Here is a 21,923-nt window from a genome sequence, read left to right on the forward strand (position 1 = left end):
GGAAAATGGGATTTGGAGTTTCAATATCCGATGATAAATCTCTTTTTCAGGCAGGTTCCTGTGTTACTGGAAAACAACTGGAAGGGGGTTGCACCGGAATGACTTAAATATTAGCAATACTGACTGAACTGACCCAATTTAGGTACGCTCGGGTAGAACTGGGAGGCGTCTGTGAAAGCCCTTCTGCAAAAGCCTCCGTACAGGGACTCCTGAAATCATAGGTCTGGAATTTTCTTCCAGAATGGGCGATTTTACAGAGATACTGGTCTGATTCTGTGTGCGTGTGTGTGGGAAACGCTGCCTGAAACCCATCTGTACGTGAGCTGGGGAGTTCCTTCAGGACAGCGAGCTCTGAAGGATGTTTGTTAGACCTTGCTGAAGATGTGCAAGGGCACATAGAGCTCACTGCTGCTGGCTGAGGTGGTGGCTGAAGCATGTGCCTCCAAACCCTGCCTCCGTGGTGAAACAGCCCTCGAGATCATGGAGTGTTAATTGCAGATAGAAGGGGTGACCTGAACTGTCGCGATCAGCTGAAAGGCTTCAGGATCAGAGCTGGAAGGTATGTCCGCAAAAGCTTGTGCTATGTCAAGTTGCTTGTGATTCTCCTGGTCTTCCTCTCTGGCTGGAGCAGAGAAAGGAATGTATTTGGATGTGAACTGCAGGTCGGGTGGTTTTCTTGCCCCCCTGAGCAAGGGTCACTGGCAGGGTAGGTAGGCTGCCTTGTACCTGGGCTCGCAGGTGAAAATAGGGGGCACTTTGTCCTGGATATCATGGCCCTGGTGCCCTGTGACACCTGGGCTCAGCCCAGGTAATGGGGGGCTGCTCCCCCTGACGGGGTCTTGGGGCTGGCTGCGACAGGTACCTCGGGCAGGCCCGGCTGTGGTTGGGCTCAGCTCCGTCTGCCGGGGTGCTTAGCGTTCCCACAGCACACCTCACCTCTCCCTTACAGGCTCTGAGATACTTCCGTGCTATTGCCGATGTTTTCTGTGCAGGCAGGTTAGAGCAGAGGAAGGAGGGTGGGGAAGGGAGCAAAGCCTCAGATTTTGTAGCACAAACATAAGTAACGATGGACAAGAACACCAGGATCTTGCAGTATTGTTTTTTTTAAACAGCTGTTTGGCCTAATCCAATGTGAATCTCCAGAATAGGGTGGCCTGAGAGTTGTCTCCCAGACATTCCTGCTGGGCAGTCGGGAGCTGTGCACTGGCAGCAGCCGGGGAGGGGGAAGTCAAAAAGGACTTGGAGGCACTGAGGGCAGCTCTCTTTTCTACAGGCCGTTCCACGGAGCAGGTGAGCGGTCGTGGCTTCTCGCCAGCAGGCCTGGGAGCCCCGGCAGGGTAGAATGGGCGCTCTGGCTGCCGCTGCAGCGCTCCAGACCTGCGGCTGAGGTTGATGTCTGTCCGTCTGAGCAGAGGCCAACTTTGCGGTCCAGTGGTGACGAAGGAGCTGTTTCTCAGACCTGGGGAGAGACGCAGAGACCTGCTGCTGAGTAAGGAACCGCCACCAAAATAAAGGTGTTCTCCCTGGATCTCTTCTAACAGCTTGTGCTGGATTTTTGAATCGGGAAGGCCTTTTCCGAGGTGGGCCGTGGCACGGGAGTTGGACAAAAGGCTTTGGGGGTTTGTTCTCCCTGTCCCTGCCCGTGGGCAGCCAGCTGGGGAAGAGAGAGGCTGTGGCAGGGTGGGAGGGAGGTGTTGCAGCAGGCTGTGCCTCTGGGAGGCTGGTGTGGTCCCTGCGGGCTGGGCGCACCCCGAGAGCAGGGAGAGGTGGAGGCGAGTGGCTTCCGGGGTGTTTTGAAGTCTGTGTTTCAAAGCCTTGTTATTTATTGTGGATGATGTTGTGTTTTAGAGAAGGAGAAGTGGGATGGCATGAGGTTGTTCCCAGGAGGCAGCTGAGAGACGTGGGGTGGAGTGCGAGGTACAGGAGGGGTGCTGGGAGGCCTGTTGTGCGTGGGAGGCAGCGGCGCAGGTGCGGTGAGCGCAGGTGGTGGAATGCAGCAGAGCAGGCTGGTTCCTGGGCACAGGGAGCCGTAGCTGGCCCTTTGGCCCAGGTGGGGGTATGGCTCAGGGGTAGAGCATTTGACTGCAGATCAAGAGGTCCCCGGTTCAAATCCGGGTGCCCCCTCCCTGTTCCTTCTTTTTATCCCAGAAGAATTTGTTTTGGAGCTCTCACTTGGAGTGCTGTTGCCCTAAAGTCTCTGTGGGCTGCATCCTCTGTTTGATGGCGTGCTGCGGAGAGGCCGAGAAGGAGCTTCCCACAAGAGAAGGGGACGATAAGTGTGGTGTTTGGGAGGCAAAGGTGAGCGTTCCCTGAAGAGCTGCTTTTTGCTGTGGGATTAATTCTCAGAACTTTACTGTGGCAGTGATTAGGAGGGAGGTTCCTCCTAGGCAGGTGTTTTGCAGGTAGGGGGTATAGCTCAGTGGTAGAGCATTTGACTGCAGATCAAGAGGTCCCCGGTTCAAATCCGGGTGCCCCCTTTAAATCTTCCCTTTTTTGGCATTTTGGGGGGTGTTTTTACTGACAAGTTACCTCAGAAGTGCAGCACAGCTTCTTCTGCAAAGTATTCATTTTACAGCTGGAGCTCCAAAGCCTGTTGAGGATGTTCAAGACTCCAAGTCAGGTGCTGTGAGCCGGGCAAGTCGTGTGCCTGCATTGGCCCTGTGTGGCAGGGACAGGCCAGAGACTGGGGAAGGAGGCAGGTTGGAAGAAAAGGGTTTTGCTGGTGCGTGGAGAGCTGTGTGGGCAGGGGGTATAGCTCAGTGGTAGAGCATTTGACTGCAGATCAAGAGGTCCCTGGTTCAACTCCAGGTGCCCCCTCTTTTCTCCACCTTCCTCTTGCTACCTTTTGTCAAAGAAAGAAGACGGGGAGATGTCCTTGGGCCTGGTGAGACTTTGCTGTGCAGTGACAGCTGCTTCCTGAGCTGCATTATTCGGGCTGTGAGGACGTGACTGCTGGGACAGTGCAGGGGTTGTGCAGTGTGTGAGGCACTGCTGAGTGCCTGCATGTGCCCGCCTCTGCTCTTCATTCTCTGTGCCTGCTTTTCAGTGCATTACGAGGCAGAGGGAGGCTGTGAAGGAAGGGAGTCTATGTGGTGGACAGAGAAATCTAGAAATATTTTTAAAACGTGCTTGTGCGGGTGCTGTGCCAAGGGGGTATAGCTCAGTGGTAGAGCATTTGACTGCAGATCAAGAGGTCCCTGGTTCAACTCCAGGTGCCCCCTTTAGGTTCTCCTTTTCCAGGAAAATATAGGAGGGGCTGGGCTGCTTTTGGCTGGGATGGAGTTAACTTTCTCCACAGAGGCTGCTGTGGGGCTGTGCTTTGGGTTTGTGATGGACACAGCATTGATAACCCAGGGATGTTTTTGTTCCTGCTGGGCAGGGCTTGCACAGAGCCAAAGTCTTTGCTGCAGTGGCGCAGCAAAGTCATGGTGTTTGTTGCCTGGCCCAAGAAGTAGCTGTTTTTATTGATGAGGAGACTGCTGGGGATCCAGTTTGTGTGCGTAATTAGATGCCGTCTGTGTGTATTTGTCTCCAGATTTGTCTGCAGGAACTTATTGTACAGAGCTTTGCTTGTACATTAGCATGCAGAAGCGGTTGCTGTCACAGAGCACAACTGAACCAGAGGACATAACAAACGCGCTATATTTTTTATTGCTCCTTGTAAGAGTGCTAATGCAGGGGGTATAGCTCAGTGGTAGAGCATTTGACTGCAGATCAAGAGGTCCCTGGTTCAACTCCAGGTGCCCCCTCTTTTCTCTTCCTTCTTCCATTTTCCTTTTGCCATTTTTTTGTTCACAGAAAGAAGACAGAGAGACGTCCTTGGGCCTGCTGAGCCTGTGCCGTGCAGTGACGGCTGCTTCCTGAGCTGTGTTACTCCGGCTGTGAGGCCCTGACTGTTGGGACAGTGCAGGGGTTGTGCCGTGTGTGAGGCACTGCTGAGTGCCTGTGTGTGCTTGTCCCTGCTCTTTGTTCTCTCTAGTATATATCATATTTATCTCCACATGCACCTGTTGGCAGGCACATCAAGGTGCAGAGGGGTGTGTGAAGTAAAGGAATCCACCAGTGGACATAAACACCTGTTTCTCTTTTGAAATAATTTTTTTTAAAAAGTCCTTGTGAAAGTTGTTCATGCAAGGGGGTATAGCTCAGTGGTAGAGCATTTGACTGCAGATCAAGAGGTCCCTGGTTCAACTCCAGGTGCCCCCTCCTTAGCTCCTTTTTCACCCTTTCTTCTGTCAGAATCTCCCCAGACAGACTGGAGAGAGTATCTGAGCCCTCTGAGGTCTCAGAAATCACTTGATGATCATTTGACAAGCAGGAAATCAGACTTTGCTGACATTATTCCCCTCCCTCTCCTGGCTGCTGCAGGTAGGCACAACTAGGCTGGCTCAACAGGGGTGCTGCTGCTCTGGTTTCTCCTCATGTTTGAGTAATTGCTGCTAACGTAAACAGTCAGCAATGTGTGTGATGCCTGTCTAGAAGCAGGGATCTGTGCTGCCACGTTCTCCGGAGGGCGCTGGGGCTGTGATTGGCAAAGCAGCCTGTGGCTGGTTTGCTGCATGACATCAGCAGCCCCTGGGGCTGGAAGCACCGATCTTTGTGCTGGCAGGTGGCTGCTCTGTGCCGCAGCTGCGTCCCTGGTGTGGTGCTGTCGGGGAGGGTGTTGGTGAGAAGAGGTGGCTCAGGGGGACTGTGCCGGCTGGGGAACTGGGAAGTCACTGGTTCTGGCCCCAGGCTGCCACCAGAGGCAACAGCAACAGAACTTCATTCTGCTAATGTGCGGCCTCTCTTCAAGTGCCACGTGCAGTGCTGGGAGTGCCTAGTGGAGGGCCACAAATTAGTTGAAGGGTTTAGAGGACAAACCATATGAGGAGCAGCAGTAGGTCTGTTCACCCTGGACAAGAAGAGGCTTAGGGCAGACCTCATTGCTGTCTGCAGCTTCCTTACAAGAGGAAGCAGTACAAGTGCTAGTCTCCCCTGAAAGAACGGAAGGAAGATGTGCCAGGGGAGGTTTAGGTTGGATATTAGGAAAAAGTTGTTCTTCCAGAGGGTGAAGAAGCCTGGAACAGGCTCTCCAGACAGGCAGTCATAAGGTTGAGCCTTGCACGATTCAAGCCTCACTTGGACAAAGCCTCAGAGATGTGGTGTGAATTTGAGGCTGTGCAGGGACAGGAGTTGGACTCGATGACCCTTCACACTCAAGTACATTCTATGGTCCTAAACCTGCGGGGATTGAGGAACCGGACGGGGGAAGCTTTTGCTCGGGGACGTTTGCGGTTGCCACCCCTCGGGGACCCGGCCACCGGTGCGGGACTGCAATGAAACCAACCTGCGGGCCCGCTCACAGCGAGACCGCGCCCTGCCCTCACGGGGCTGGTGGCGCTCGGGATGCCGCACCTGCGGGGACAGGGGAGCCCCGCGCACCGTTCAACCCGCCGCTCTCCCCAAGGAGCTCACGCTGCCGCTTTCACTCTTCCCCTTCTACCCGCCGAGCGCAGCGGGAGGCGCCGCGGGGCCCGCCATGCCCTGGTCCGCTCCGCCCCGTCGCCTCCGCCCGCCATCTTCTGAGCTCCCTTCAGCGCCGCGGCGGAAGTGACGTCTCTGACACGCGACGACCAGGCACCGCCCGTGCGACAGGCGACGCGGGGTGATGACGCACGTGCAGCCCCGGTAGCCGCGGGGGAAGAGCTCGCCCGACAGCCGCCATGGGGGGCGGCGATCTGGTGAGGAGGGACCGGGGGCGGGAGGGGCCGAGAGCCGGCCCCGGGGCTGCGGGCACCGGCTCGGGCGGTCGGCGGGCCCGGGCCGCGCGGGTTCGGCGGGGCCTGCGGCCGTTGGGCGCCCCCGGCAGCGGGGCCGTCGGTCCGAGCGGGTCTCGGCGGGTTGCGGAGAAGCGTGAGCCGTTTTGCGGGGCGGGAGGGCTGCGGGGCAGCGCGGCTGTGAGCGGGCCCCTCCCCGCGGCCACCGGCGGGGGTCGGCGTCGCTTTGCTAACGGTCCCGGTCCGGTGCCCCCGCTCCCGCAGAACCTGAAGAGGAGCTGGCACCCCCAGACCCTGCGCAATGTGGAGAAGGGGCGGAAAGCCGAGCAGAAGCCCCGCTCCGAGCGGGAGGAGACGGAGGAGCGAGCGGTGAGGAGGCGCAGCGCTGGGCCGAGGGCACGGGCAGCCTCCGGTGAGGGGCTGCGGGGGCTCCCGGGGCCTCCGAGGCGGGGGGTTGTGTCACAGACTTGTTGCTTTCCTCTGTCCGGAGGAGGCTGTGCGGAGGGAGGCTTTCTTTGAATTTGTCTGGGGCTTTGTCAGGTCACTGCTAGTAACGGGCTGTAGCTGTTGTTAGGTGGTTGGCACGTGCTACTGCTCATGGAGAAGAGGCTTCTAATTTCTTCCTTCCTCTCTTTCATTAAGTTAAATATCAGCTGGGTTTTTCTGTGGCTTCTGACGCATGACTTCATGTCAAGAAAGAAGTTCCCTTGCCTGGGGTTAAGAGTTGAGCGTGTCTGACACCAAAATGTCTCCATGAATATGGAAATGCACCTTTGGCATTTCTCACCTTCCTCAGCTGGTGCCTGAAGCACTGTAATGCTTTAGATGCCTGTAATAGAAAATAAAACGCTCTTGTTTGCATTGGAGAAAGAGAAGTTGGAGTGGATGTACCAGGGGTTATAAAGCATAGTTGTCCTGCAAGATCTAATGATTCCTGTCTCCACATTGTCTTTGCTTCCTCCTTTTCTGCTGCTGAAGATGCAGGTGGGGAACCAGGACATGCACTGCTGGGCACGCGAGTAATAAAGAAGCAGCTTTCAGGCTTATTTCTCTATAGAGGCCTGTGCCAAATCACTGCAGAAGGCAACAGTTTCCCCGGGCCACAAAAATCTGCCTCTTCTCAAAAACAGGCCCTATTCCTGCAGCTCCAGCGTCATTACTCTTAGCCCCGTGAGTGAAGCCTGTTTCAGTCCACGATGTTTGTTCTTCCTCTCTTTCTTGCAGGACTGTGGTCATGGATGCAGCGGGAGGGCTGGATAGTGGATTCATAACATAGCTGTGAGGTGGAACAGAGGTGCCACAACAGGACTTTGGGAGGTGCAGGTACGTGGCCTTTTCACAGCTCGTCAGGTGGGGTTGTCTGGAGTCAAACGCTTTGCTTGAGAAACAGTCACAGAAAAATGAATCTGGATGTTTTGAATGAGCCGTTTGGCCTAATCCAATGTGAATCTCCAGAATAGGGTGGCCTGAGAGTTGTCTCCCAGACATTCCTGCTGGGCAGTCGGGAGCTGTGCGCTGGCGGCAGCCGTGGAGGGGGAAGTCGAAAAAAGGACTTGGAGGCACTGAGGGCAGCTCTCTTTTCTACAGGCCGTTCCACGGAGCAGGTGAGCGGTCGTGGCTTCTCGCCAGCAGGCCTGGGAGCCCCGGCAGGGTAGAACGGGCGCTCTGGCTGCCGCTGCAGCGCTCCAGACCTGCGGCTGAGGTCAACATCTGTCTGTCTGAGCAGAGGCCAACTTTGCGGTCCAGTGGTGACGAAGGAGCTGTTTCTCAGACCTGGGGAGAGACGCAGAGACCTGCTGCTGAGTAAGGAACCGCCACCAAAATAAAGGTGTTCTCCCTGGATCTCTTCTAACAGCTTGTGCTGGATTTTTCAGTCAGGAAGGCCTTTTCTGAGGTGGGCCGTGGCACGGGAGTTGGACAAAAGGCTTTGGGGGTTTGTTCTCCCTGTCCCTGCCCGTGGGCAGCCAGCTGGGGAAGAGAGAGGCTGTGGCAGGGTGGGAGGGAGGTGTTGCAGCAGGCTGTGCCTCTGGGAGGCTGGTGTGGTCCCTGCGGGCTGGGCGCACCCCGAGAGCAGGGAGAGGTGGAGGCAAGTGGCTTCCGGGGTGTTTTGAAGTCTGTGTTTCAAAGCCTTGTTATTTATTGTGGATGATGTTGTGTTTTAGAGAAGGAGAAGTGGGATGGCATGAGGTTGTTCCCAGGAGGCAGCTGAGAGACGTGGGGTGGAGTGCGAGGTACAGGAGGGGTGCTGGGAGGCCTGTTGTGCGTGGGAGGCAGCGGCGCAGGTGCGGTGAGCGCAGGTGGTGGAATGCAGCAGAGCAGGCTGGTTCCTGGGCACAGGGAGCCGTAGCTGGCCCTTTGGCCCAGGTGGGGGTATGGCTCAGGGGTAGAGCATTTGACTGCAGATCAAGAGGTCCCCGGTTCAAATCCGGGTGCCCCCTTCAATCTTCCTTTTCTTGGCATTTTGGGGTGTGTTTTCACCAGCAAGGTACCTCAGAAGTTCAGCACAGCTTCCTCTCCAAAGTATTCTTGTTCACGTTACAGCTGGAGCTCCTAAGCCCGTGGAAGATGTCCAAGACTCCAAGGCAGCTGCTGTGTCAAGTGACAGCCTACTCTCAGAGAAGCGAGGGCAGCTCGGAGAGGGAAGAGAGGTACGGCTAGGCAGGAGCTGGGCCCAGGTGCCCCGGTTAGTGAAGCAGAGGGGCAGTGTCTGTCCCCTGTGCTGGAGCGCAGGGCCTCAAGGTCTTTGCTGCTCTTGCATTTGAGCTGGGCAAGTCGTGTACCTGGATTGGCCCTGTGTGGCAGGGACAGGCCAGAGACTGGGGAAGGAGGTAGGTTGGAAGAAAAGGGTTTTGCTGGTGCGTGGAGAGCTGTGTGGGCAGGGGGTATAGCTCAGTGGTAGAGCATTTGACTGCAGATCAAGAGGTCCCTGGTTCAACTCCAGGTGCCCCCTCTTTTTTCTTCCTTCCACCTTCCTTTTGCTACCTTTTGTCAAAGAAAGAAGACGGGGAGATGTCCTTGGGCCTGGTGAGACTTTGCTGTGCAGTGACAGCTGCTTCCTGAGCTGCATTATTCGGGCTGTGAGGACGTGACTGCTGGGACAGTGCAGGGGTTGTGCAGTGTGTGAGGCACTGCTGAGTGCCTGCATGTGCCCGTCTCTGCTCTTAGTTCTCTGTGCGTACCTTTCAGTGCATTACGAGGCAGAGGGAGGCTGTGAAGGAAGGGAGTCTAAGTGGTGGACACAGAAATCTAGAAATATTTTTAAAACGTGCTTGTGCGGGTGCTGTGCCAAGGGGGTATAGCTCAGTGGTAGAGCATTTGACTGCAGATCAAGAGGTCCCTGGTTCAACTCCAGGTGCCCCCTTCCCCTTTTTATCCCAGGATTTGGAGGTCTCCCTTGGAGTGCTGTTACCCTAAAGTCTCTGTGGGCTGCATCCTCTGATGTTGTGCTGTGGAGAGGCCGAGGAGGAGCTTCCTACAAGAGAAGAGGACGATCAGTGTGGTGTTTGGGGGAGGCAAGAGGTGAGCATTCCCTGAAAGAGCTACTGATTCTTGTGGCATGAAATTTCAGAACTTTGCTGTGGCAGTGAATAGCACAAAAGTTCCTTCTGGGCAGGTGTTTTGCAGGTAGGGGGTATAGCTCAGTGGTAGAGCATTTGACTGCAGATCAAGAGGTCCCTGGTTCAACTCCAGGTGCCCCCTCTTTTCTTCTCTTTCCACCTTCCTTTTGCCACCCTTTGTCACAGACAGAAGACAGGGATATGTCCTTGGGCCTGGTGAGACTTTGCTGTGCAGTGACGGCTGCTTCCTGAGCTGCATTATTCGGGCTGTGAGGACGTGACTGTTGGGACAGTGCAGGGGTTGTGCAGTGTGTGAGGCACTGCTGAGTGCCTGCATGTGCCCGCCTCTGCTCTTCATTCTCTAATTTTCTGTGTGTACCTTTCAGTGCATTACGAGGCAGAGGGAGGCTGTGAAGGAAGGGAGTCTAAGTGGTGGACACAGAAATCTAGAAATATTTTTAAAATGTGCTTGTGCGGGTGCTGTGCCAAGGGGGTATAGCTCAGTGGTAGAGCATTTGACTGCAGATCAAGAGGTCCCTGGTTCAACTCCAGGTGCCCCCTTTAGGTTCTCCTTTTCCAGGAAAATATAGGAGGGGCTGGGCTGCTTTTGGCTGGGATGGAGTTAACTTTCTCCACAGAGGCTGCTGTGGGGCTGTGCTTTGGGTTTGTGATGGACACAGCGTTGATAACCCAGGGATGTTTTTGTTCCTGCTGGGCAGGGCTTGCACAGAGCCAAAGTCTTTGCTGCAGTGGCGCAGCAAAGTCATGGTGTTTGTTGCCTGGCCCAAGAAGTAGCTGTTTTTATTGATGAGGAGACTGCTGGGGATCCAGTTTGTGTGCGTAATTAGATGCCGTCTGCGTGTATTTTTCTTGAGGAACTTTCTGTGCGGAGTTCTGCTTGTACAATAGCATGGAGAAGAGGTTGCTGTCATAGAGCACAACAGAACCAGTGGACATAAAAACTGAGCTATATATTGACCTTTTTTTACGCTCCTTGTAGGAGTGCTAATGCAGGGGGTATAGCTCAGTGGTAGAGCATTTGACTGCAGATCAAGAGGTCCCTGGTTCAACTCCAGGTGCCCCCTCTTTTTTCTTCCTTCCACCTTCCTTTTGCTACCTCTTGTCACAGAAAGAAGATGAGGAGATGTCCTTGGGCCTGGTGAGACTTTGCTGTGCAGTGACAGCTGCTTCCTGAGCTGCATTATTCGGGCTGTGAGGACGTGACTGCTGGGACAGTGCAGGGGTTGTGCAGTGTGTGAGGCACTGCTGAGTGCCTGCATGTGCCCGTCTCTGCTCTTAGTTCTCTGTGCCTGCTTTTCAGTGCATTACGAGGCAGAGGGAGGCTGTGAAGGAAGGGAGTCTATGTGGTGGACACAGAAATCTAGAAATATTTTTAAAACGTGCTTGTGCGGGTGCTGTGCCAAGGGGGTATAGCTCAGTGGTAGAGCATTTGACTGCAGATCAAGAGGTCCCTGGTTCAACTCCAGGTGCCCCCTTTGGGTTCTCCTTTTCCAGGAAAATATAGGAGGGGCTGGGCTGCTTTTGGCTGGGATGGAGTTAACTTTCTCCACAGAGGCTGCTGTGGGGTTGTGCTTTGGGTTTGTGATGGACACAGCATTAATAACCCAGGGATGTTTTTGTTCCTGCTGAGCAGGGCTTGCACAGAGCCAAGGCCTTTGCTGCCTCTAACCCCACCCCACAGCCTGGCTCTGTGGGGGTACATGGAGCTGGGAGGGCAACATGGCTGGGACAGCTGCCCCCAGCAATCCCAGGGGACTTCCCGCACCATATGGCATCATGCTCAGCTTATAGAGCTGGGGGAGGAAGGAGGAGGAACGGGATGTTGTGAGAGATGGTGCTTGTCTTCCCAAGTCACAGTTAGGCATGATGGAGCCCTGCTTTCCTGGGGATGGCTGAACACCTGCCTGCCTGTGGGAAGGAGAGAAGGAATTCTGTGTTTTGCTTTGCTTGCAATGGGCTGCTCTCACCTCTTTAGCTGTCTTCATCTGAACCCATGAGTCTCCTGACTTTTACCTTCGATTCTCTCCCCCTTCCTGCTGGGACAGTGAATGAGCAGCTGTGTGGGGCTGAGCAACTGGCTGGGGTTTAACCATGACAGGAGCATTCCTCAGCTTCAGCTCTGCTGTGCTTCAGCTGTGTGCAGAAGGCAGGTCTCTGAGCTTCGATATTCAAGGGACAGAGCACTCAGCTGAACATGTCCTGTGAAAAATCAATAGCTGCATCATTGACGCAGCAGAGACATGGTGTTTGTTGCCTGGCCCAAGGAGTAGCTGTTTTTATTGATGAGGAGACTGCTGGGGATCCAGTTTGTGTGCGTAATTAGATGCCGTCTGTGTGTATTTGTCTGCAGGAACTTATTGTACAGAGCTTTGCTTGTACATTAGCATGCAGAAGCGGTTGCTGTCACAGAGCACAACTGAACCAGAGGACATAACAAACGCGCTATATTTTTTATTGCTCCTTGTAAGAGTGCTAACGCAGGGGGTATAGCTCAGTGGTAGAGCATTTGACTGCAGATCAAGAGGTCCCTGGTTCAACTCCAGGTGCCCCCTCTTTTCTCTTCCTTCTTCCATTTTCCTTTTGCCATTTTTTTGTTCACAGAAAGAAGACAGAGAGACGTCCTTGGGCCTGCTGAGCCTGTGCCGTGCAGTGACGGCTGCTTCCTGAGCTGTGTTACTCCGGCTGTGAGGCCCTGACTGTTGGGACAGTGCAGGGGTTGTGCCGTGTGTGAGGCACTGCTGAGTGCCTGTGTGTGCTTGTCCCTGCTCTTTGTTCTCTCTAGTATATATCATATTTATCTCCACATGCACCTGTTGGCAGGCACATCAAGGTGCAGAGGGGTGTGTGAAGTAAAGGAATCCACCAGTGGACATAAACACCTGTTTCTCTTTTGAAATAATTTTTTTTAAAAAGTCCTTGTGAAAGTTGTTCATGCAAGGGGGTATAGCTCAGTGGTAGAGCATTTGACTGCAGATCAAGAGGTCCCTGGTTCAACTCCAGGTGCCCCCTCCTTAGCTCCTTTTTCACCCTTTCTTCTGTCAGAATCTCCCCAGACAGACTGGAGAGAGTATCTGAGCCCTCTGAGGTCTCAGAAATCACCTGATGATCATTTGACAAGCAGGAAATCAGACTTTGCTGACATTATTCCCCTCCCTCTCCTGGCTGCTGCAGGTAGGCACAACTAGGCTGGCTCAACAGGGGTGCTGCTGCTCTGGTTTCTCCTCATGTTTGAGTAATTGCTGCTAACGTAAACAGTCAGCAATGTGTGTGATGCCTGTCTAGAAGCAGGGATCTGTGCTGCCACGTTCTCCGGAGGGCGCTGGGGCTGTGATTGGCAAAGCAGCCTGTGGCTGGTTTGCTGCATGACATCAGCAGCCCCTGGGGCTGGAAGCACCGATCTTTGTGCTGGCAGGTGGCTGCTCTGTGCCGCAGCTGCGTCCCTGGTGTGGTGCTGTCGGGGAGGGCATTTGGCAGCACGAGGCGACTGTGGAACTGCACAGGAGAGTTTTTGCTCGGGGACGTTTGCGGTTGCACCCCTCGGGGACCCGGCCACCGGTGCGGGACTGCAATGAAACCAACCTGCGGGCCCGCTCACAGCGAGACCGCGCCCTGCCCTCACGGGGCTGGTGGCGCTCGGGATGCCGCACCTGCGGGGACAGGGGAGCCCCGCGCACCGTTCAACCCGCCCCTCTCCCCAGGGAGCTCACGCTGCCGCTTTCACTCTTCTCTTTCATAGAACCATAGAACGGTTTGGGTTGGAAGAGACCTTTAGAGGTCATCTAGTCCAACCCCCTGCATTAAGCAGGGATGTCTTTAACTAGATCAGGTTGCTCAGAGCCCCGTCCAACCTGGCCTTGAATGTTTCTTTGGATGGGGCCTCCACAACCTCTCTGGGCAACCTGTGCCAGGGCTTTACCACCCTCATTGTAAAAAATGTTTCCTTCTATCCAGTCTAAATCTACACTCCTTTAGTTTAAAGCCATTATCCCTTGTTGTGTCACAACAGGCCTTGCTAAAAGATTGTCTCCATCCTTCCTATAGTCCCTTTTTAAGTACTGAAAAGCTGCAATAAGATTTCCCTGGAGACTTCTTTTCTCCAAGCTGAACAACCCCAGCTCTCTCAGTCTGTCCTCATAGCAGAGGGGCTCCAGCCCTCAGACCATTTTTGTGGCCTCCTCTGGCCCTGCTCCAACAAGCCCATGTCTGTCCCGTGCTGAGGAGCCCAGAGCCGAATGCAGCACTGCAGGGGCGTCTCACCAGAGTGGAGCAGAGGGGCAGAACCCCCTCCCTTGCCCTGCTGCCCCCGCTGCTGGGGATGCAGGCCAGGATATGGCTGGCCTTCTGAGCTGCCAGTGCACACTGTTAGCTCATGTCCAGCTTTTCATTCACCAGTACACCCAAGTCCTCCACAGAGCTGCTCTCCATCCCTCCATCCCATGTTGATACTGGGGGTTGCCCCAACCCAGGTGCAGGACCTTGCATTTGGCATTGTTAAACCTCATGAGGTTCTCACAGGCCCACCTGTCCAGCTTGTCCAGGTCCCTCTGGCTGACATCCCGTCGTTCTGGCATGTCAAGTGCCCCACTTAGCTTGGTGTCGTCTGCAAACTTGCTGAGAGTGCGCACAATCCCACTAAGCCATTGATGAAAATGTTAAACAGCACTGGTCCCAGTATGGACCCCTGTGGGACAACACTTGTCACCATCTGGCCATCGAGCCATTGACCACAACCCTCTAGATGCCACCATCCAACCAATTCCTTATCCACCGAACAGTCCACCTGTCAAATCTGTATATCCCTTAGAGAGAAGGATGCTGTGGGGGACCGTGTCAAAGGCCTTACAGAAGTCCAGACAGATGACATCTGTGGCTCTTCCCTTGTCCACTGATGCAGTCACTCCATCATAGAAGGCCACTAGGTTGGTCAGGCTGGACTGGCCCTGGGTGAAGCCATGCTGGCTGCCTCAGATCACCCCCCTGTCCTCCATGTGCCTTAGCATAGCTTCTAGGAGGATCTGTTCCATGATCTTCCCAGGCAGATGTGAGGCTGATGGGTGGGGAGTTCCCCGTGTCCTCCTTTCCACCCTTTTTAAAGATGGGCACACTGTTTCCCTTCTTCCAGTCCCCAGGGACTTCACCCGACTGCCATGATGTTTCAAATATTATGGAAAGTGGCTTTGGAACTACAACAGTCAATTCTCTCAGGACCCTGGGATGCATCTCGTCAGGACCCGTAGACTTGTGTATGTCCAGGTTCCTCAGGTGGTCACGAACCTGATCGTCCTTTACAGACAGTGGGAGGGGCTTTACCCCGCCCCCATCTTGTGCTCCATCGTCCCGGGAGCGGTGAGGAGAGACGTTACCAATGAAGACTGAGGCAAAAGTTGAGTACATCAGCCTTCTCCTCTGTCCTTTCTCCCGCCCGCCATCTTCTGAGCTCCCCTCAGCGCCGCGGCGGAAGTGACGTCTCTGACACGCGACGACCAGGCGCCGCCCGGGCAGCCGGCGACGCGGGGTGATGACGCACGCGCAGCCCCGGTAGTCGCGGGGGAAGAGCTCGCCCGACAGCCGCCATGGGGGGCGGCGATCTGGTGAGGAGGGACCGGGGGCGGGAGGGGCCGAGAGCCGGCCCCGGGGCTGCGGGCACCGGCTCGGGCGGTCGGCGGGCCCGGGCCGCGCGGGTTCGGCGGGGCCTGCGGCCGTTGGGCGCCCCCGGCAGCGGGGCCGTCGGTCCGAGCGGGTCTCGGCGGGTTGCGGAGAAGCGTGAGCCGTTTTGCGGGGCGGGAGGGCTGCGGGGCAGCGCGGCTGTGAGCGGGCCCCTCCCCGCGGCCACCGGCGGGGGTCGGCGTGTGGGGAGCCGCGGGCGGGGGTCGGCGTCGCTTTGCTAACGGTCCCGGTCCGGTGTCTCCACTCCCGCAGAACCTGAAGAAGAGCTGGCACCCCCAGACCCTGCGCAATGTGGAGAAGGTGTGGAAAGCCGAGCAGAAACATGAGGCCGAAAGGAAGAAGATCGAGGAGCTGCAGCGGGAGCTGCAGGAGGAGCGAGCGCGTGAGGAGATGCAGCGATACGCTGAGGACATGGGCACCGTCAGGTGAGGGGGGGCTGGTGCCCTCCGGACCGGTGGTTACCAGCCCTCGCAGTCCTCTGGGGGCAAGTGCTGTGATACAGGTGCTCTCGGTGTACCTGAGAGCGCCGTCGGTTTTGTGTTTCAGATGATAAAATGTTTGCGCTCATGCTTATAAGCCAGTGCCTTAAAATGTAAATTTAGAATTGCAAGAAGAATAAATAATATGGTTTTTCTTGCTATAGAAAAAGAGAAGAGAAGCTGGAGTGGATGTACCAGGGTCCTGGAGGCATGGTGAACAGAGAGGAGTATCTTATGGGTCGCCCTGTGGACAAATACGTCTTTGAGAAGACAGAAGACAAGGATGCAGGCTGTTCCAACGAGACAGGACTTCTCCCAGGCTCCATTTTTGCCAAGACGGGTGCCAATTCTGTCCTAGATATGGCAAACAAAATCCGGGAGGATCCTCTTTTCATGATAAGGTACTAAATGTGGAGCTAACAGTAGTTGTAGAAGAGGTAAAGCACAGTATTAGCAACTTGTTAAGAGCTGTCTTATTTATCTTAAAAGGCTGCTATTGTATCTGTTCCTCAAAGGAATGCCTGCCTTTTTGTGAGCTGTAGGCTGTCGGTGGCAGTCCTGGCCACAGAGAGGTCACCAGCCACTTACCTGACTAGTAGAATTTGGTTGTGTGTTCTACACCCAGCAGCAAAAAGTTGAGTAAAGTATTTGAGTGAATTTGCCGCTTTTGGATAATTTTGCTAACTTGATTTCAAATCTAAGATTTTGTCACCTGAACGAGCTGGTGATCATCCTGTAGATCATCTAGCTGTGAGTTGGTAAATGCATATAAATGCAAAGACGGTTATCCCACATTGATTCGTCTCTGCCAGCTTAGCTCACCCTTTAAATGTATGTGGGTATATCTGCTCTGAGAGTTCACGCATTTATTACCATTGTAGGCAGATTGATGGTAACGGAACAGATTTTTGTTTACCCTGCTAGTTGCACTCTTAAGTAGAGAAAAAAAGGGCAGGCTCCTCCTTAGCTGGATCTGTTTTGCTGAATGTACAAAACCTGGCTGTTTTCCTGCTTTATATGTTTTTTTAGAGCTTGCACTTGGTCGGTGTCTTTCATGAAAATATGATCTTTTCAGTTGTTTGAAAATACTGTTCTTTCTTTCTGCTTTAGAAAGAAGGAGGAGGAAAAGAAGAGAGAAGTTTTGAATAATCCTGTTAAAATGAAGAAGATCAAAGAATTGGTAGGTGTATATCTCAGGTCTCCTTTACAGACTCAAAGCACAGAATACACTGAACCAAGGAGAGGATCATAGGTCAAAATTAGTGTCGTTTAGGGTAAGGAGCTGAGTTCTGTATCCTAACTCTTCATAGAAAAACAGGATAAATTCAGCTTTCTTTAATCCTGATGTAGTAGAAAAAGGTTCTGTATCAGTCTCTCAGCAGGAATTAATTTATCTTCCTTTGAAGTTCAGCATTATTTTACTCTTCTTGCTGTTCTGGTGTGCTTTTTTTCTTTTTCTTCCCTCCCCCCACCCCCCAGCTAGTGATTAATTGTTGATTTAGTACTACAGAGAGTTTGCAGGCATGGATTTCACATGCACTAATACCAATCTGACACTAGGGAAGACTCCATTAAGTTCTTCAGTTTTGAGCGAGGACCTTGTTAAATGCTTTAGGTTTTGTCCCAGGAGCCTTTCCACAGAGAACTCTCTCACTTTGCTTTGTGATTCCGACTGCCCAAGTGTAGAAAAGTAATTATTACTAATGAAATGGTCTCTTGCTTTACAGCTGCAAAACAGTTTAGATAAGAGAGAGAAGAAGAAGAAGAAAGAGAAGAAGAAGAAGCACAAGAAACACCGGCATCGCAGTTCTAGCAGTGAAAGTGACAGCAGTGATGAGGAACGAAGCAAAAATAAGTATGTTGTGAGTTTTTGTAGTAAAAACACCATGTCTCCTGGTTAATTTGTTTTTCTTGTCTTTTTCTAGTTCTTTCTGACTTTTTTCTTTCTAATTAATGCTCTTGATTTGCCTAAATAACTCTTTATGTTACTTCATTGTTTTTGCATCACTAATTTTATTTTGTGACATTTTAACATTAAAAAATACCATATTCTTGAATTTCATCTGCTTCACAAGTACTGTTGTTTTCACTTTAGGTCTCAGAGGAGGACGAACAGCTACTCCTGGAAATCTGCTTCTTCCAAAGTCCCAGGATATGGCTTACAAGTACGTGTGTGTGTTTCACACAGCTCTTTCAGTAGCAAGTGCCCTGAGTTAGGGAAGAGTGAGAGTTCTGGCAGTTTGTTGCAAGACTGCTTCACAGGCTAAAAGAGGATTATGAGGGGGGCGTGATATAATGAAGCTCACGTGCAGTTTGGAGCCGCCTAAGCCTTAAAACTAAAGTTGTTCAGGCCCTGGTAGGGCTTTTGTCTGCTCTGAATCCAAGTTAAGTTTTATTCAGTTTCTCTTCAGAGTCACACATCTGTTTAGACGCTCTGCTTGACTGTCTCGGCAGTTTAATTTACTGAATGTGATGCAGAAATAATCTTTTTAGACACGGATGTTAATAACCACCTAGGAAGTGGGATAAGCAAGCGCAAACCACAATGTACACACCTTCCTGCACTTAGCCTAGCCTGAGGTCTCCTTTGTGGCCTTACATTGTTGTGCTCTTGCAAGACGTCTCTCCTTAAAGACGCTTCTTAAATCCCAGGTTAGAGACTCTGACCAGAGCCACAGGTCTCGGAGCTCTCCAGCCGCTGGCCAGGAGAGGGCCCCCCACAAGCACCGGGATCGCTCCAGGTCCAGGAGCCAGTCCCGCTCCCCTCAGAGACGCTCTAGCAAGAAGAATTCAGAACAGTCTGGATGCAGGGGGTCAAGATCTCCTTCTAGACACAGTAAACAGTGAGTGTGGCTAACCTGGATAATGTATATGTGGGAATGCTGGTGGGAGGAGTCTCTAGAATCAAAATCCCTCTTATTCTACAGCTTTAGTGTTCTGGCCACATTATTTCAGTTCTGGGTGTAATGGCAGGAGTTGTGCAAGAGTGCAGAAGCACCCGGGTTAGCTCCTGGCGGGGACGTGCTGTCTGCAATTGCACTCTGCCTTTGGGACACCCCCTCTCTAGGTACACCCTTTAGGTGGGTATTGCTTGTGACTGGACTTTATTTGGGCCACCGATTCTCTTTAAAAGGTACTTATAATTGTTGAATTATCTTTACTAAATGCTGATAAAGGCAAGTACCGGATACTTACTGTTTGCTGATGAAATAATTAAAACTGAGTAAAAATAGATGGAGATTTACAGCATATTGAGTCATGAGAACTTGTTTTCAAAGCGGACAGGTGACAGTCCTGCAGTTACAGGAGACGTCTTGGTTTCAGAATGTATACCAAAAACTCAGGGGAAGTTTAGAGGTGTGAATAATGTACTTTCATCTGCCCTAATACGGATATTTCTGGGTTACAGGCATAACAATCGGGAGGAGAAAGGGAGAGCTAGAAGCCCTTCCCCTAAAAAGAGCTATCGACGACAGCATGCTCCGGGTTATACAAGGTAAGCAAGATCTTGTCCCTGTGCTTTTGCCCTGATGATTGTGAAACAGCTGGGTGTAATCTGTGAACCAGATTTTATCCTCTTAACTAAAATAGATTGGATTAGACGTCCAGAAAGTCGGATGGAGAGTCCTAAAGAGCTCAGTTTGATGCTTGATGGTTAGTTAACACCTTGGGCAGCTTCCCCGACCAATTCATGTGGTTGCTGGTTCTCCATGTGTCTTGCATCACTGTGCAAGGGAGCAATGTGAAGTCAGTCTTCGGCCTATGGGCCGTTAATTAGAAGCATTCTGTTTCACTCTCATCAGCAAAATGTGACCTTGACAGCATCATCTTACCAGTCAATTAAAAACAAGAAGGCTGAAAAGAGGGAGAAAGACCCTTGCTAGGGGCATGGTAAAGCAGAACATCTAGACGTTTGCTTACAAGCTTTGCTGATTGGCTACCAAAGAAAAAACCATGTTGAAACACCCCTAATTTTGGGGATTGTAAATCATCTAAAAGAATGGAAGGCAAGAGGGGGGGTAGGGCCCAGCGTGCTGTTGATTCACAGCAGTGGTGTTTTTCTACACAAATAGAAAGATCTCTCCAGAGGAACTAGAGCGTAAACGCCAGGAAATGATGGAAAATGCCAAGTGGCGAGAAGAGGAGAGAGCAACCAACCTCAGGAAACACCGAAGGGAGGAGGAGCTGGAGCGAGAACTGGAGAAACTCGACTCCCGCGATGGGAAGTTCTTCAAGTGAGTGTCTCTTATTATCTACTTTTTCATTCCAGGGAAATATAGGCCACAGCTTCTGAGGAGTGAGTGACGGCAACATGCTTGAGATCTTTCAGATTGTGGTATAAGATTCGTATCTTATGTACCCAATATCATGTATGATAGAACTAGTGACATCGACTGTTCTCAAATTCTCTTCTTAACCCGAAAGACAGCTATTTCTGTGATGGCCCTGGGAGTCAGACTCAGAAACGGGTGATCATCGGCAAAAAGTTATTTTTTGCCATCCTGTAGAAAGGCCTAGTGGTGTTTTACAGGCAGGTATTAAAAAGTCCTCTGTTTTTAGGAGCTTGCAACAGTTCTAGGCCTGCAAGTCTACTGGGAGTCTGTGTGCCAAGAGCTTGTGGGACTGAAACCTGTGCTCAGCAAGGAATAAGACCATGTCTAAACACAGGTGGTAACTTACAGTCCCTCGTGCATGTGGCAGGCAAAGGAAATTGGAGTGGCACAAGGCTCTGCAGAAGGTGCAGCGGTGTGGAATAAAGATCCTATGGCAGCGTTATGTGTTTTGGAGTTGCAGCGGAGTATTCCCCATTCTCATAAATCAATCAGAGGAGAACGTGTACTTAGTTCCTGAAGATGCCCAGAGCTGGGATCACACAAGGGTGGCTTAAAATCACAATAGAAGTTCTCCATGAGCAAAATCTCTTTTGGAGAGAGATTTTTGTGTGTTGCCCGGTGCAGATGCAACTGGTTGAGCTAATGAACTTTGTGTTTATTGGCATGTTGTTTGAAGAGGGAGATGGGCACGAGGAGGTTGTTCAGAAGAGCACAGCAGCGTGATCTGGAGTAGTAAAAGAGAGCGAGTGGTCACAAGGATCCTTTCTCTCTCCTTGTAGTCGTTTACAGCATGAGCCCCGGCATTCGGGCTCCCAGCGGACTGCTGCCCGCTGTTCAGGAACACGTTGCTGTTCCCTTGTTTGCTTCACAGAAAGCAACCAAGTCCCCTGTGACAGATGCATCTGTAATTAATGGTTAGTTATATTTGGAAGATGGAGGAGACTTGAGAGCTACTGAAAGTATATTTCTAAGCACTGACCTGTTACAAGCCAAACAAAAAGGTATTCGGTTCTTCCAGTGCAGACTTCAATAGGAAATAATTTGTTGTTTTCTAAGTGGGATTCATTGAGGTAGATGACTTGAGGATGGTGAATCCGGCTAGAAATGGTGTAATGTTTGGAAAGAGATTCTAATATCTTTCTTTGGTTCGATTTTCTGCAGTCGCTTAAAACTTGAGAGTGCGTCTACTTCCACCCTAGAAGATCGGGTGAAACGCAACATCCACTCTCTTCAGAGAACTCCTGCTGCCTTGGAAAAAAACTTTATGCAGAGGTGAAACTTGTTCTCTCTCTGCTCCTGCGCAGAATTTAAACGGACGCTTACTCCCAAAGGTGAGAGGCCTCCAGCACAGGCTCGCTGCTCGCTACAGGAACCGTTACCGCCTCCCACAGAGGTGCTGGATTTCTGGGCTGCAGCCCACATCGTGTTCCGGACTTCTGGCATCGCGAATGCGTTTGTAATGAGTGTGACCTTGCGAGCAAACCTTTGCTGGAGAACTTGTGAGCCCTTGTATTCTATTTTTAATGTATTGCCAGATCCTTTCCTTCTCTCTCCACTTTGACTGGTATAATTGCTATATATTGTTATTGCCAGATTATGCCGGGTGATAACTGCTTTCTACATTGGGCAGATTGTCCAAGCTGTTTATATGATAGAGCAAAAGACCTATTTTTGTTAGTCCTTAAAATCAGAGCAGAACAAATTCACATGCGAGTTAATTTCCTGGAATTCTGTAAGGCTACATGAGTGGCAGAGAGAATCCTGCTCGATTTCACCATTTCAGGTGTGGGTTTGGAGTGCGATGTAGATGAGCCTGCAAAATACCTGCAGCCGTTATTTAACTGCTCGCGGATTTGAGCGGTGTTTGACCCGCGGGGAGCTGCTTCGAAGGGAAAGGAAATGAGCAGAGCGTAGCTGATACAGCACATATTTCTCTGGGATTTTGCAATGTAAGTAATGTGTATATGTACAGCAGCGTAGATCTTTATGGTTGTTTTTTTTTTAATTAAGAAACTTTATTGTCATTTTTCAACGTTCTTTGTGGCTTTTGGGGCAGGGGTAAACCTCGCGGTTCGAGGGAAGGCTTTGGGAGGCCCCGGGAGGCTG

At 52.1% G+C, this 21,923-nt stretch overlaps 1 protein-coding gene, 1 long non-coding RNA gene and 15 other non-coding genes across 18 annotated transcripts; 16 read left to right on the plus strand and 1 right to left on the minus strand.

The window, feature by feature from the left end:
- Positions 1 to 1,079: 1,079 nt before the first annotated feature.
- On the minus strand, positions 1,080 to 5,598 carry LOC135317232 (uncharacterized). The gene is made up of 2 exons (XR_010376285.1): positions 5,398 to 5,598; positions 1,080 to 1,459 (listed from the first exon to the last, which is right to left on the minus strand). It is a non-coding gene; the product is annotated as an uncharacterized LOC135317232 (long non-coding RNA).
- On the plus strand, positions 2,053 to 2,124 carry TRNAC-GCA (transfer RNA cysteine (anticodon GCA)). The gene has a single exon. It is a non-coding gene; the product is annotated as a tRNA-Cys (tRNA).
- TRNAC-GCA (transfer RNA cysteine (anticodon GCA)) lies at positions 2,406 to 2,477 on the plus strand. Its single transcript has one exon. It is a non-coding gene; the product is annotated as a tRNA-Cys (tRNA).
- On the plus strand, positions 2,746 to 2,817 carry TRNAC-GCA (transfer RNA cysteine (anticodon GCA)). Its single transcript has one exon. It is a non-coding gene; the product is annotated as a tRNA-Cys (tRNA).
- TRNAC-GCA (transfer RNA cysteine (anticodon GCA)) lies at positions 3,150 to 3,221 on the plus strand. The gene has a single exon. It is a non-coding gene; the product is annotated as a tRNA-Cys (tRNA).
- TRNAC-GCA (transfer RNA cysteine (anticodon GCA)) lies at positions 3,678 to 3,749 on the plus strand. The gene has a single exon. It is a non-coding gene; the product is annotated as a tRNA-Cys (tRNA).
- Positions 4,135 to 4,206, plus strand: TRNAC-GCA (transfer RNA cysteine (anticodon GCA)). The gene has a single exon. It is a non-coding gene; the product is annotated as a tRNA-Cys (tRNA).
- Positions 5,599 to 5,623: 25 nt separating the features above from the next.
- CWC25 (CWC25 spliceosome associated protein homolog) lies at positions 5,624 to 21,845 on the plus strand. 2 transcript variants are annotated; one of them, XM_064473141.1, is made up of 10 exons: positions 5,624 to 5,723; positions 15,257 to 15,429; positions 15,648 to 15,884; positions 16,594 to 16,663; positions 17,211 to 17,338; positions 17,579 to 17,648; positions 18,136 to 18,326; positions 18,893 to 18,979; positions 19,557 to 19,718; positions 20,979 to 21,845. In XM_064473141.1, exons 1-10 carry the CDS (start codon positions 5,706 to 5,708, stop codon positions 21,091 to 21,093), a joined length of 1,251 nt encoding a protein of 416 aa, XP_064329211.1. In that variant the 5' UTR covers positions 5,624 to 5,705; the 3' UTR covers positions 21,094 to 21,845. The 2 variants fall into 2 exon arrangements, with proteins under 2 accessions (XP_064329211.1, XP_064329210.1); XM_064473140.1 differs by lacking the exon at positions 5,624 to 5,723 and adding an exon at positions 14,781 to 14,928.
- Positions 8,126 to 8,197, plus strand: TRNAC-GCA (transfer RNA cysteine (anticodon GCA)). Its single transcript has one exon. It is a non-coding gene; the product is annotated as a tRNA-Cys (tRNA).
- On the plus strand, positions 8,638 to 8,709 carry TRNAC-GCA (transfer RNA cysteine (anticodon GCA)). Its single transcript has one exon. It is a non-coding gene; the product is annotated as a tRNA-Cys (tRNA).
- TRNAC-GCA (transfer RNA cysteine (anticodon GCA)) lies at positions 9,049 to 9,120 on the plus strand. Its single transcript has one exon. It is a non-coding gene; the product is annotated as a tRNA-Cys (tRNA).
- TRNAC-GCA (transfer RNA cysteine (anticodon GCA)) lies at positions 9,387 to 9,458 on the plus strand. Its single transcript has one exon. It is a non-coding gene; the product is annotated as a tRNA-Cys (tRNA).
- TRNAC-GCA (transfer RNA cysteine (anticodon GCA)) lies at positions 9,806 to 9,877 on the plus strand. Its single transcript has one exon. It is a non-coding gene; the product is annotated as a tRNA-Cys (tRNA).
- On the plus strand, positions 10,330 to 10,401 carry TRNAC-GCA (transfer RNA cysteine (anticodon GCA)). Its single transcript has one exon. It is a non-coding gene; the product is annotated as a tRNA-Cys (tRNA).
- Positions 10,741 to 10,812, plus strand: TRNAC-GCA (transfer RNA cysteine (anticodon GCA)). Its single transcript has one exon. It is a non-coding gene; the product is annotated as a tRNA-Cys (tRNA).
- Positions 11,818 to 11,889, plus strand: TRNAC-GCA (transfer RNA cysteine (anticodon GCA)). The gene has a single exon. It is a non-coding gene; the product is annotated as a tRNA-Cys (tRNA).
- TRNAC-GCA (transfer RNA cysteine (anticodon GCA)) lies at positions 12,275 to 12,346 on the plus strand. Its single transcript has one exon. It is a non-coding gene; the product is annotated as a tRNA-Cys (tRNA).
- Positions 21,846 to 21,923: the final 78 nt, after the last annotated feature.

The sequence above is a fragment of the Phalacrocorax carbo genome, chromosome 25 (genome assembly GCF_963921805.1).
Source record: "Phalacrocorax carbo chromosome 25, bPhaCar2.1, whole genome shotgun sequence".
NCBI lineage: Eukaryota > Metazoa > Chordata > Aves > Suliformes > Phalacrocoracidae > Phalacrocorax > Phalacrocorax carbo.

What these genes read in the sequence shown, in the direction of transcription:
- CWC25 (XM_064473141.1), top strand. An exon ending in GAGGACATGGGCACCGTCAG is followed by an intron (nt 15,430 to 15,647) that starts GTGAGGGGGGGC and finishes TTCTTGCTATAG; the next exon opens with AAAAAGAGAAGAGAAGCTGG. An exon ending in CCTTCTAGACACAGTAAACA is followed by an intron (nt 18,327 to 18,892) that starts GTGAGTGTGGCT and finishes TCTGGGTTACAG; the next exon opens with GCATAACAATCGGGAGGAGA.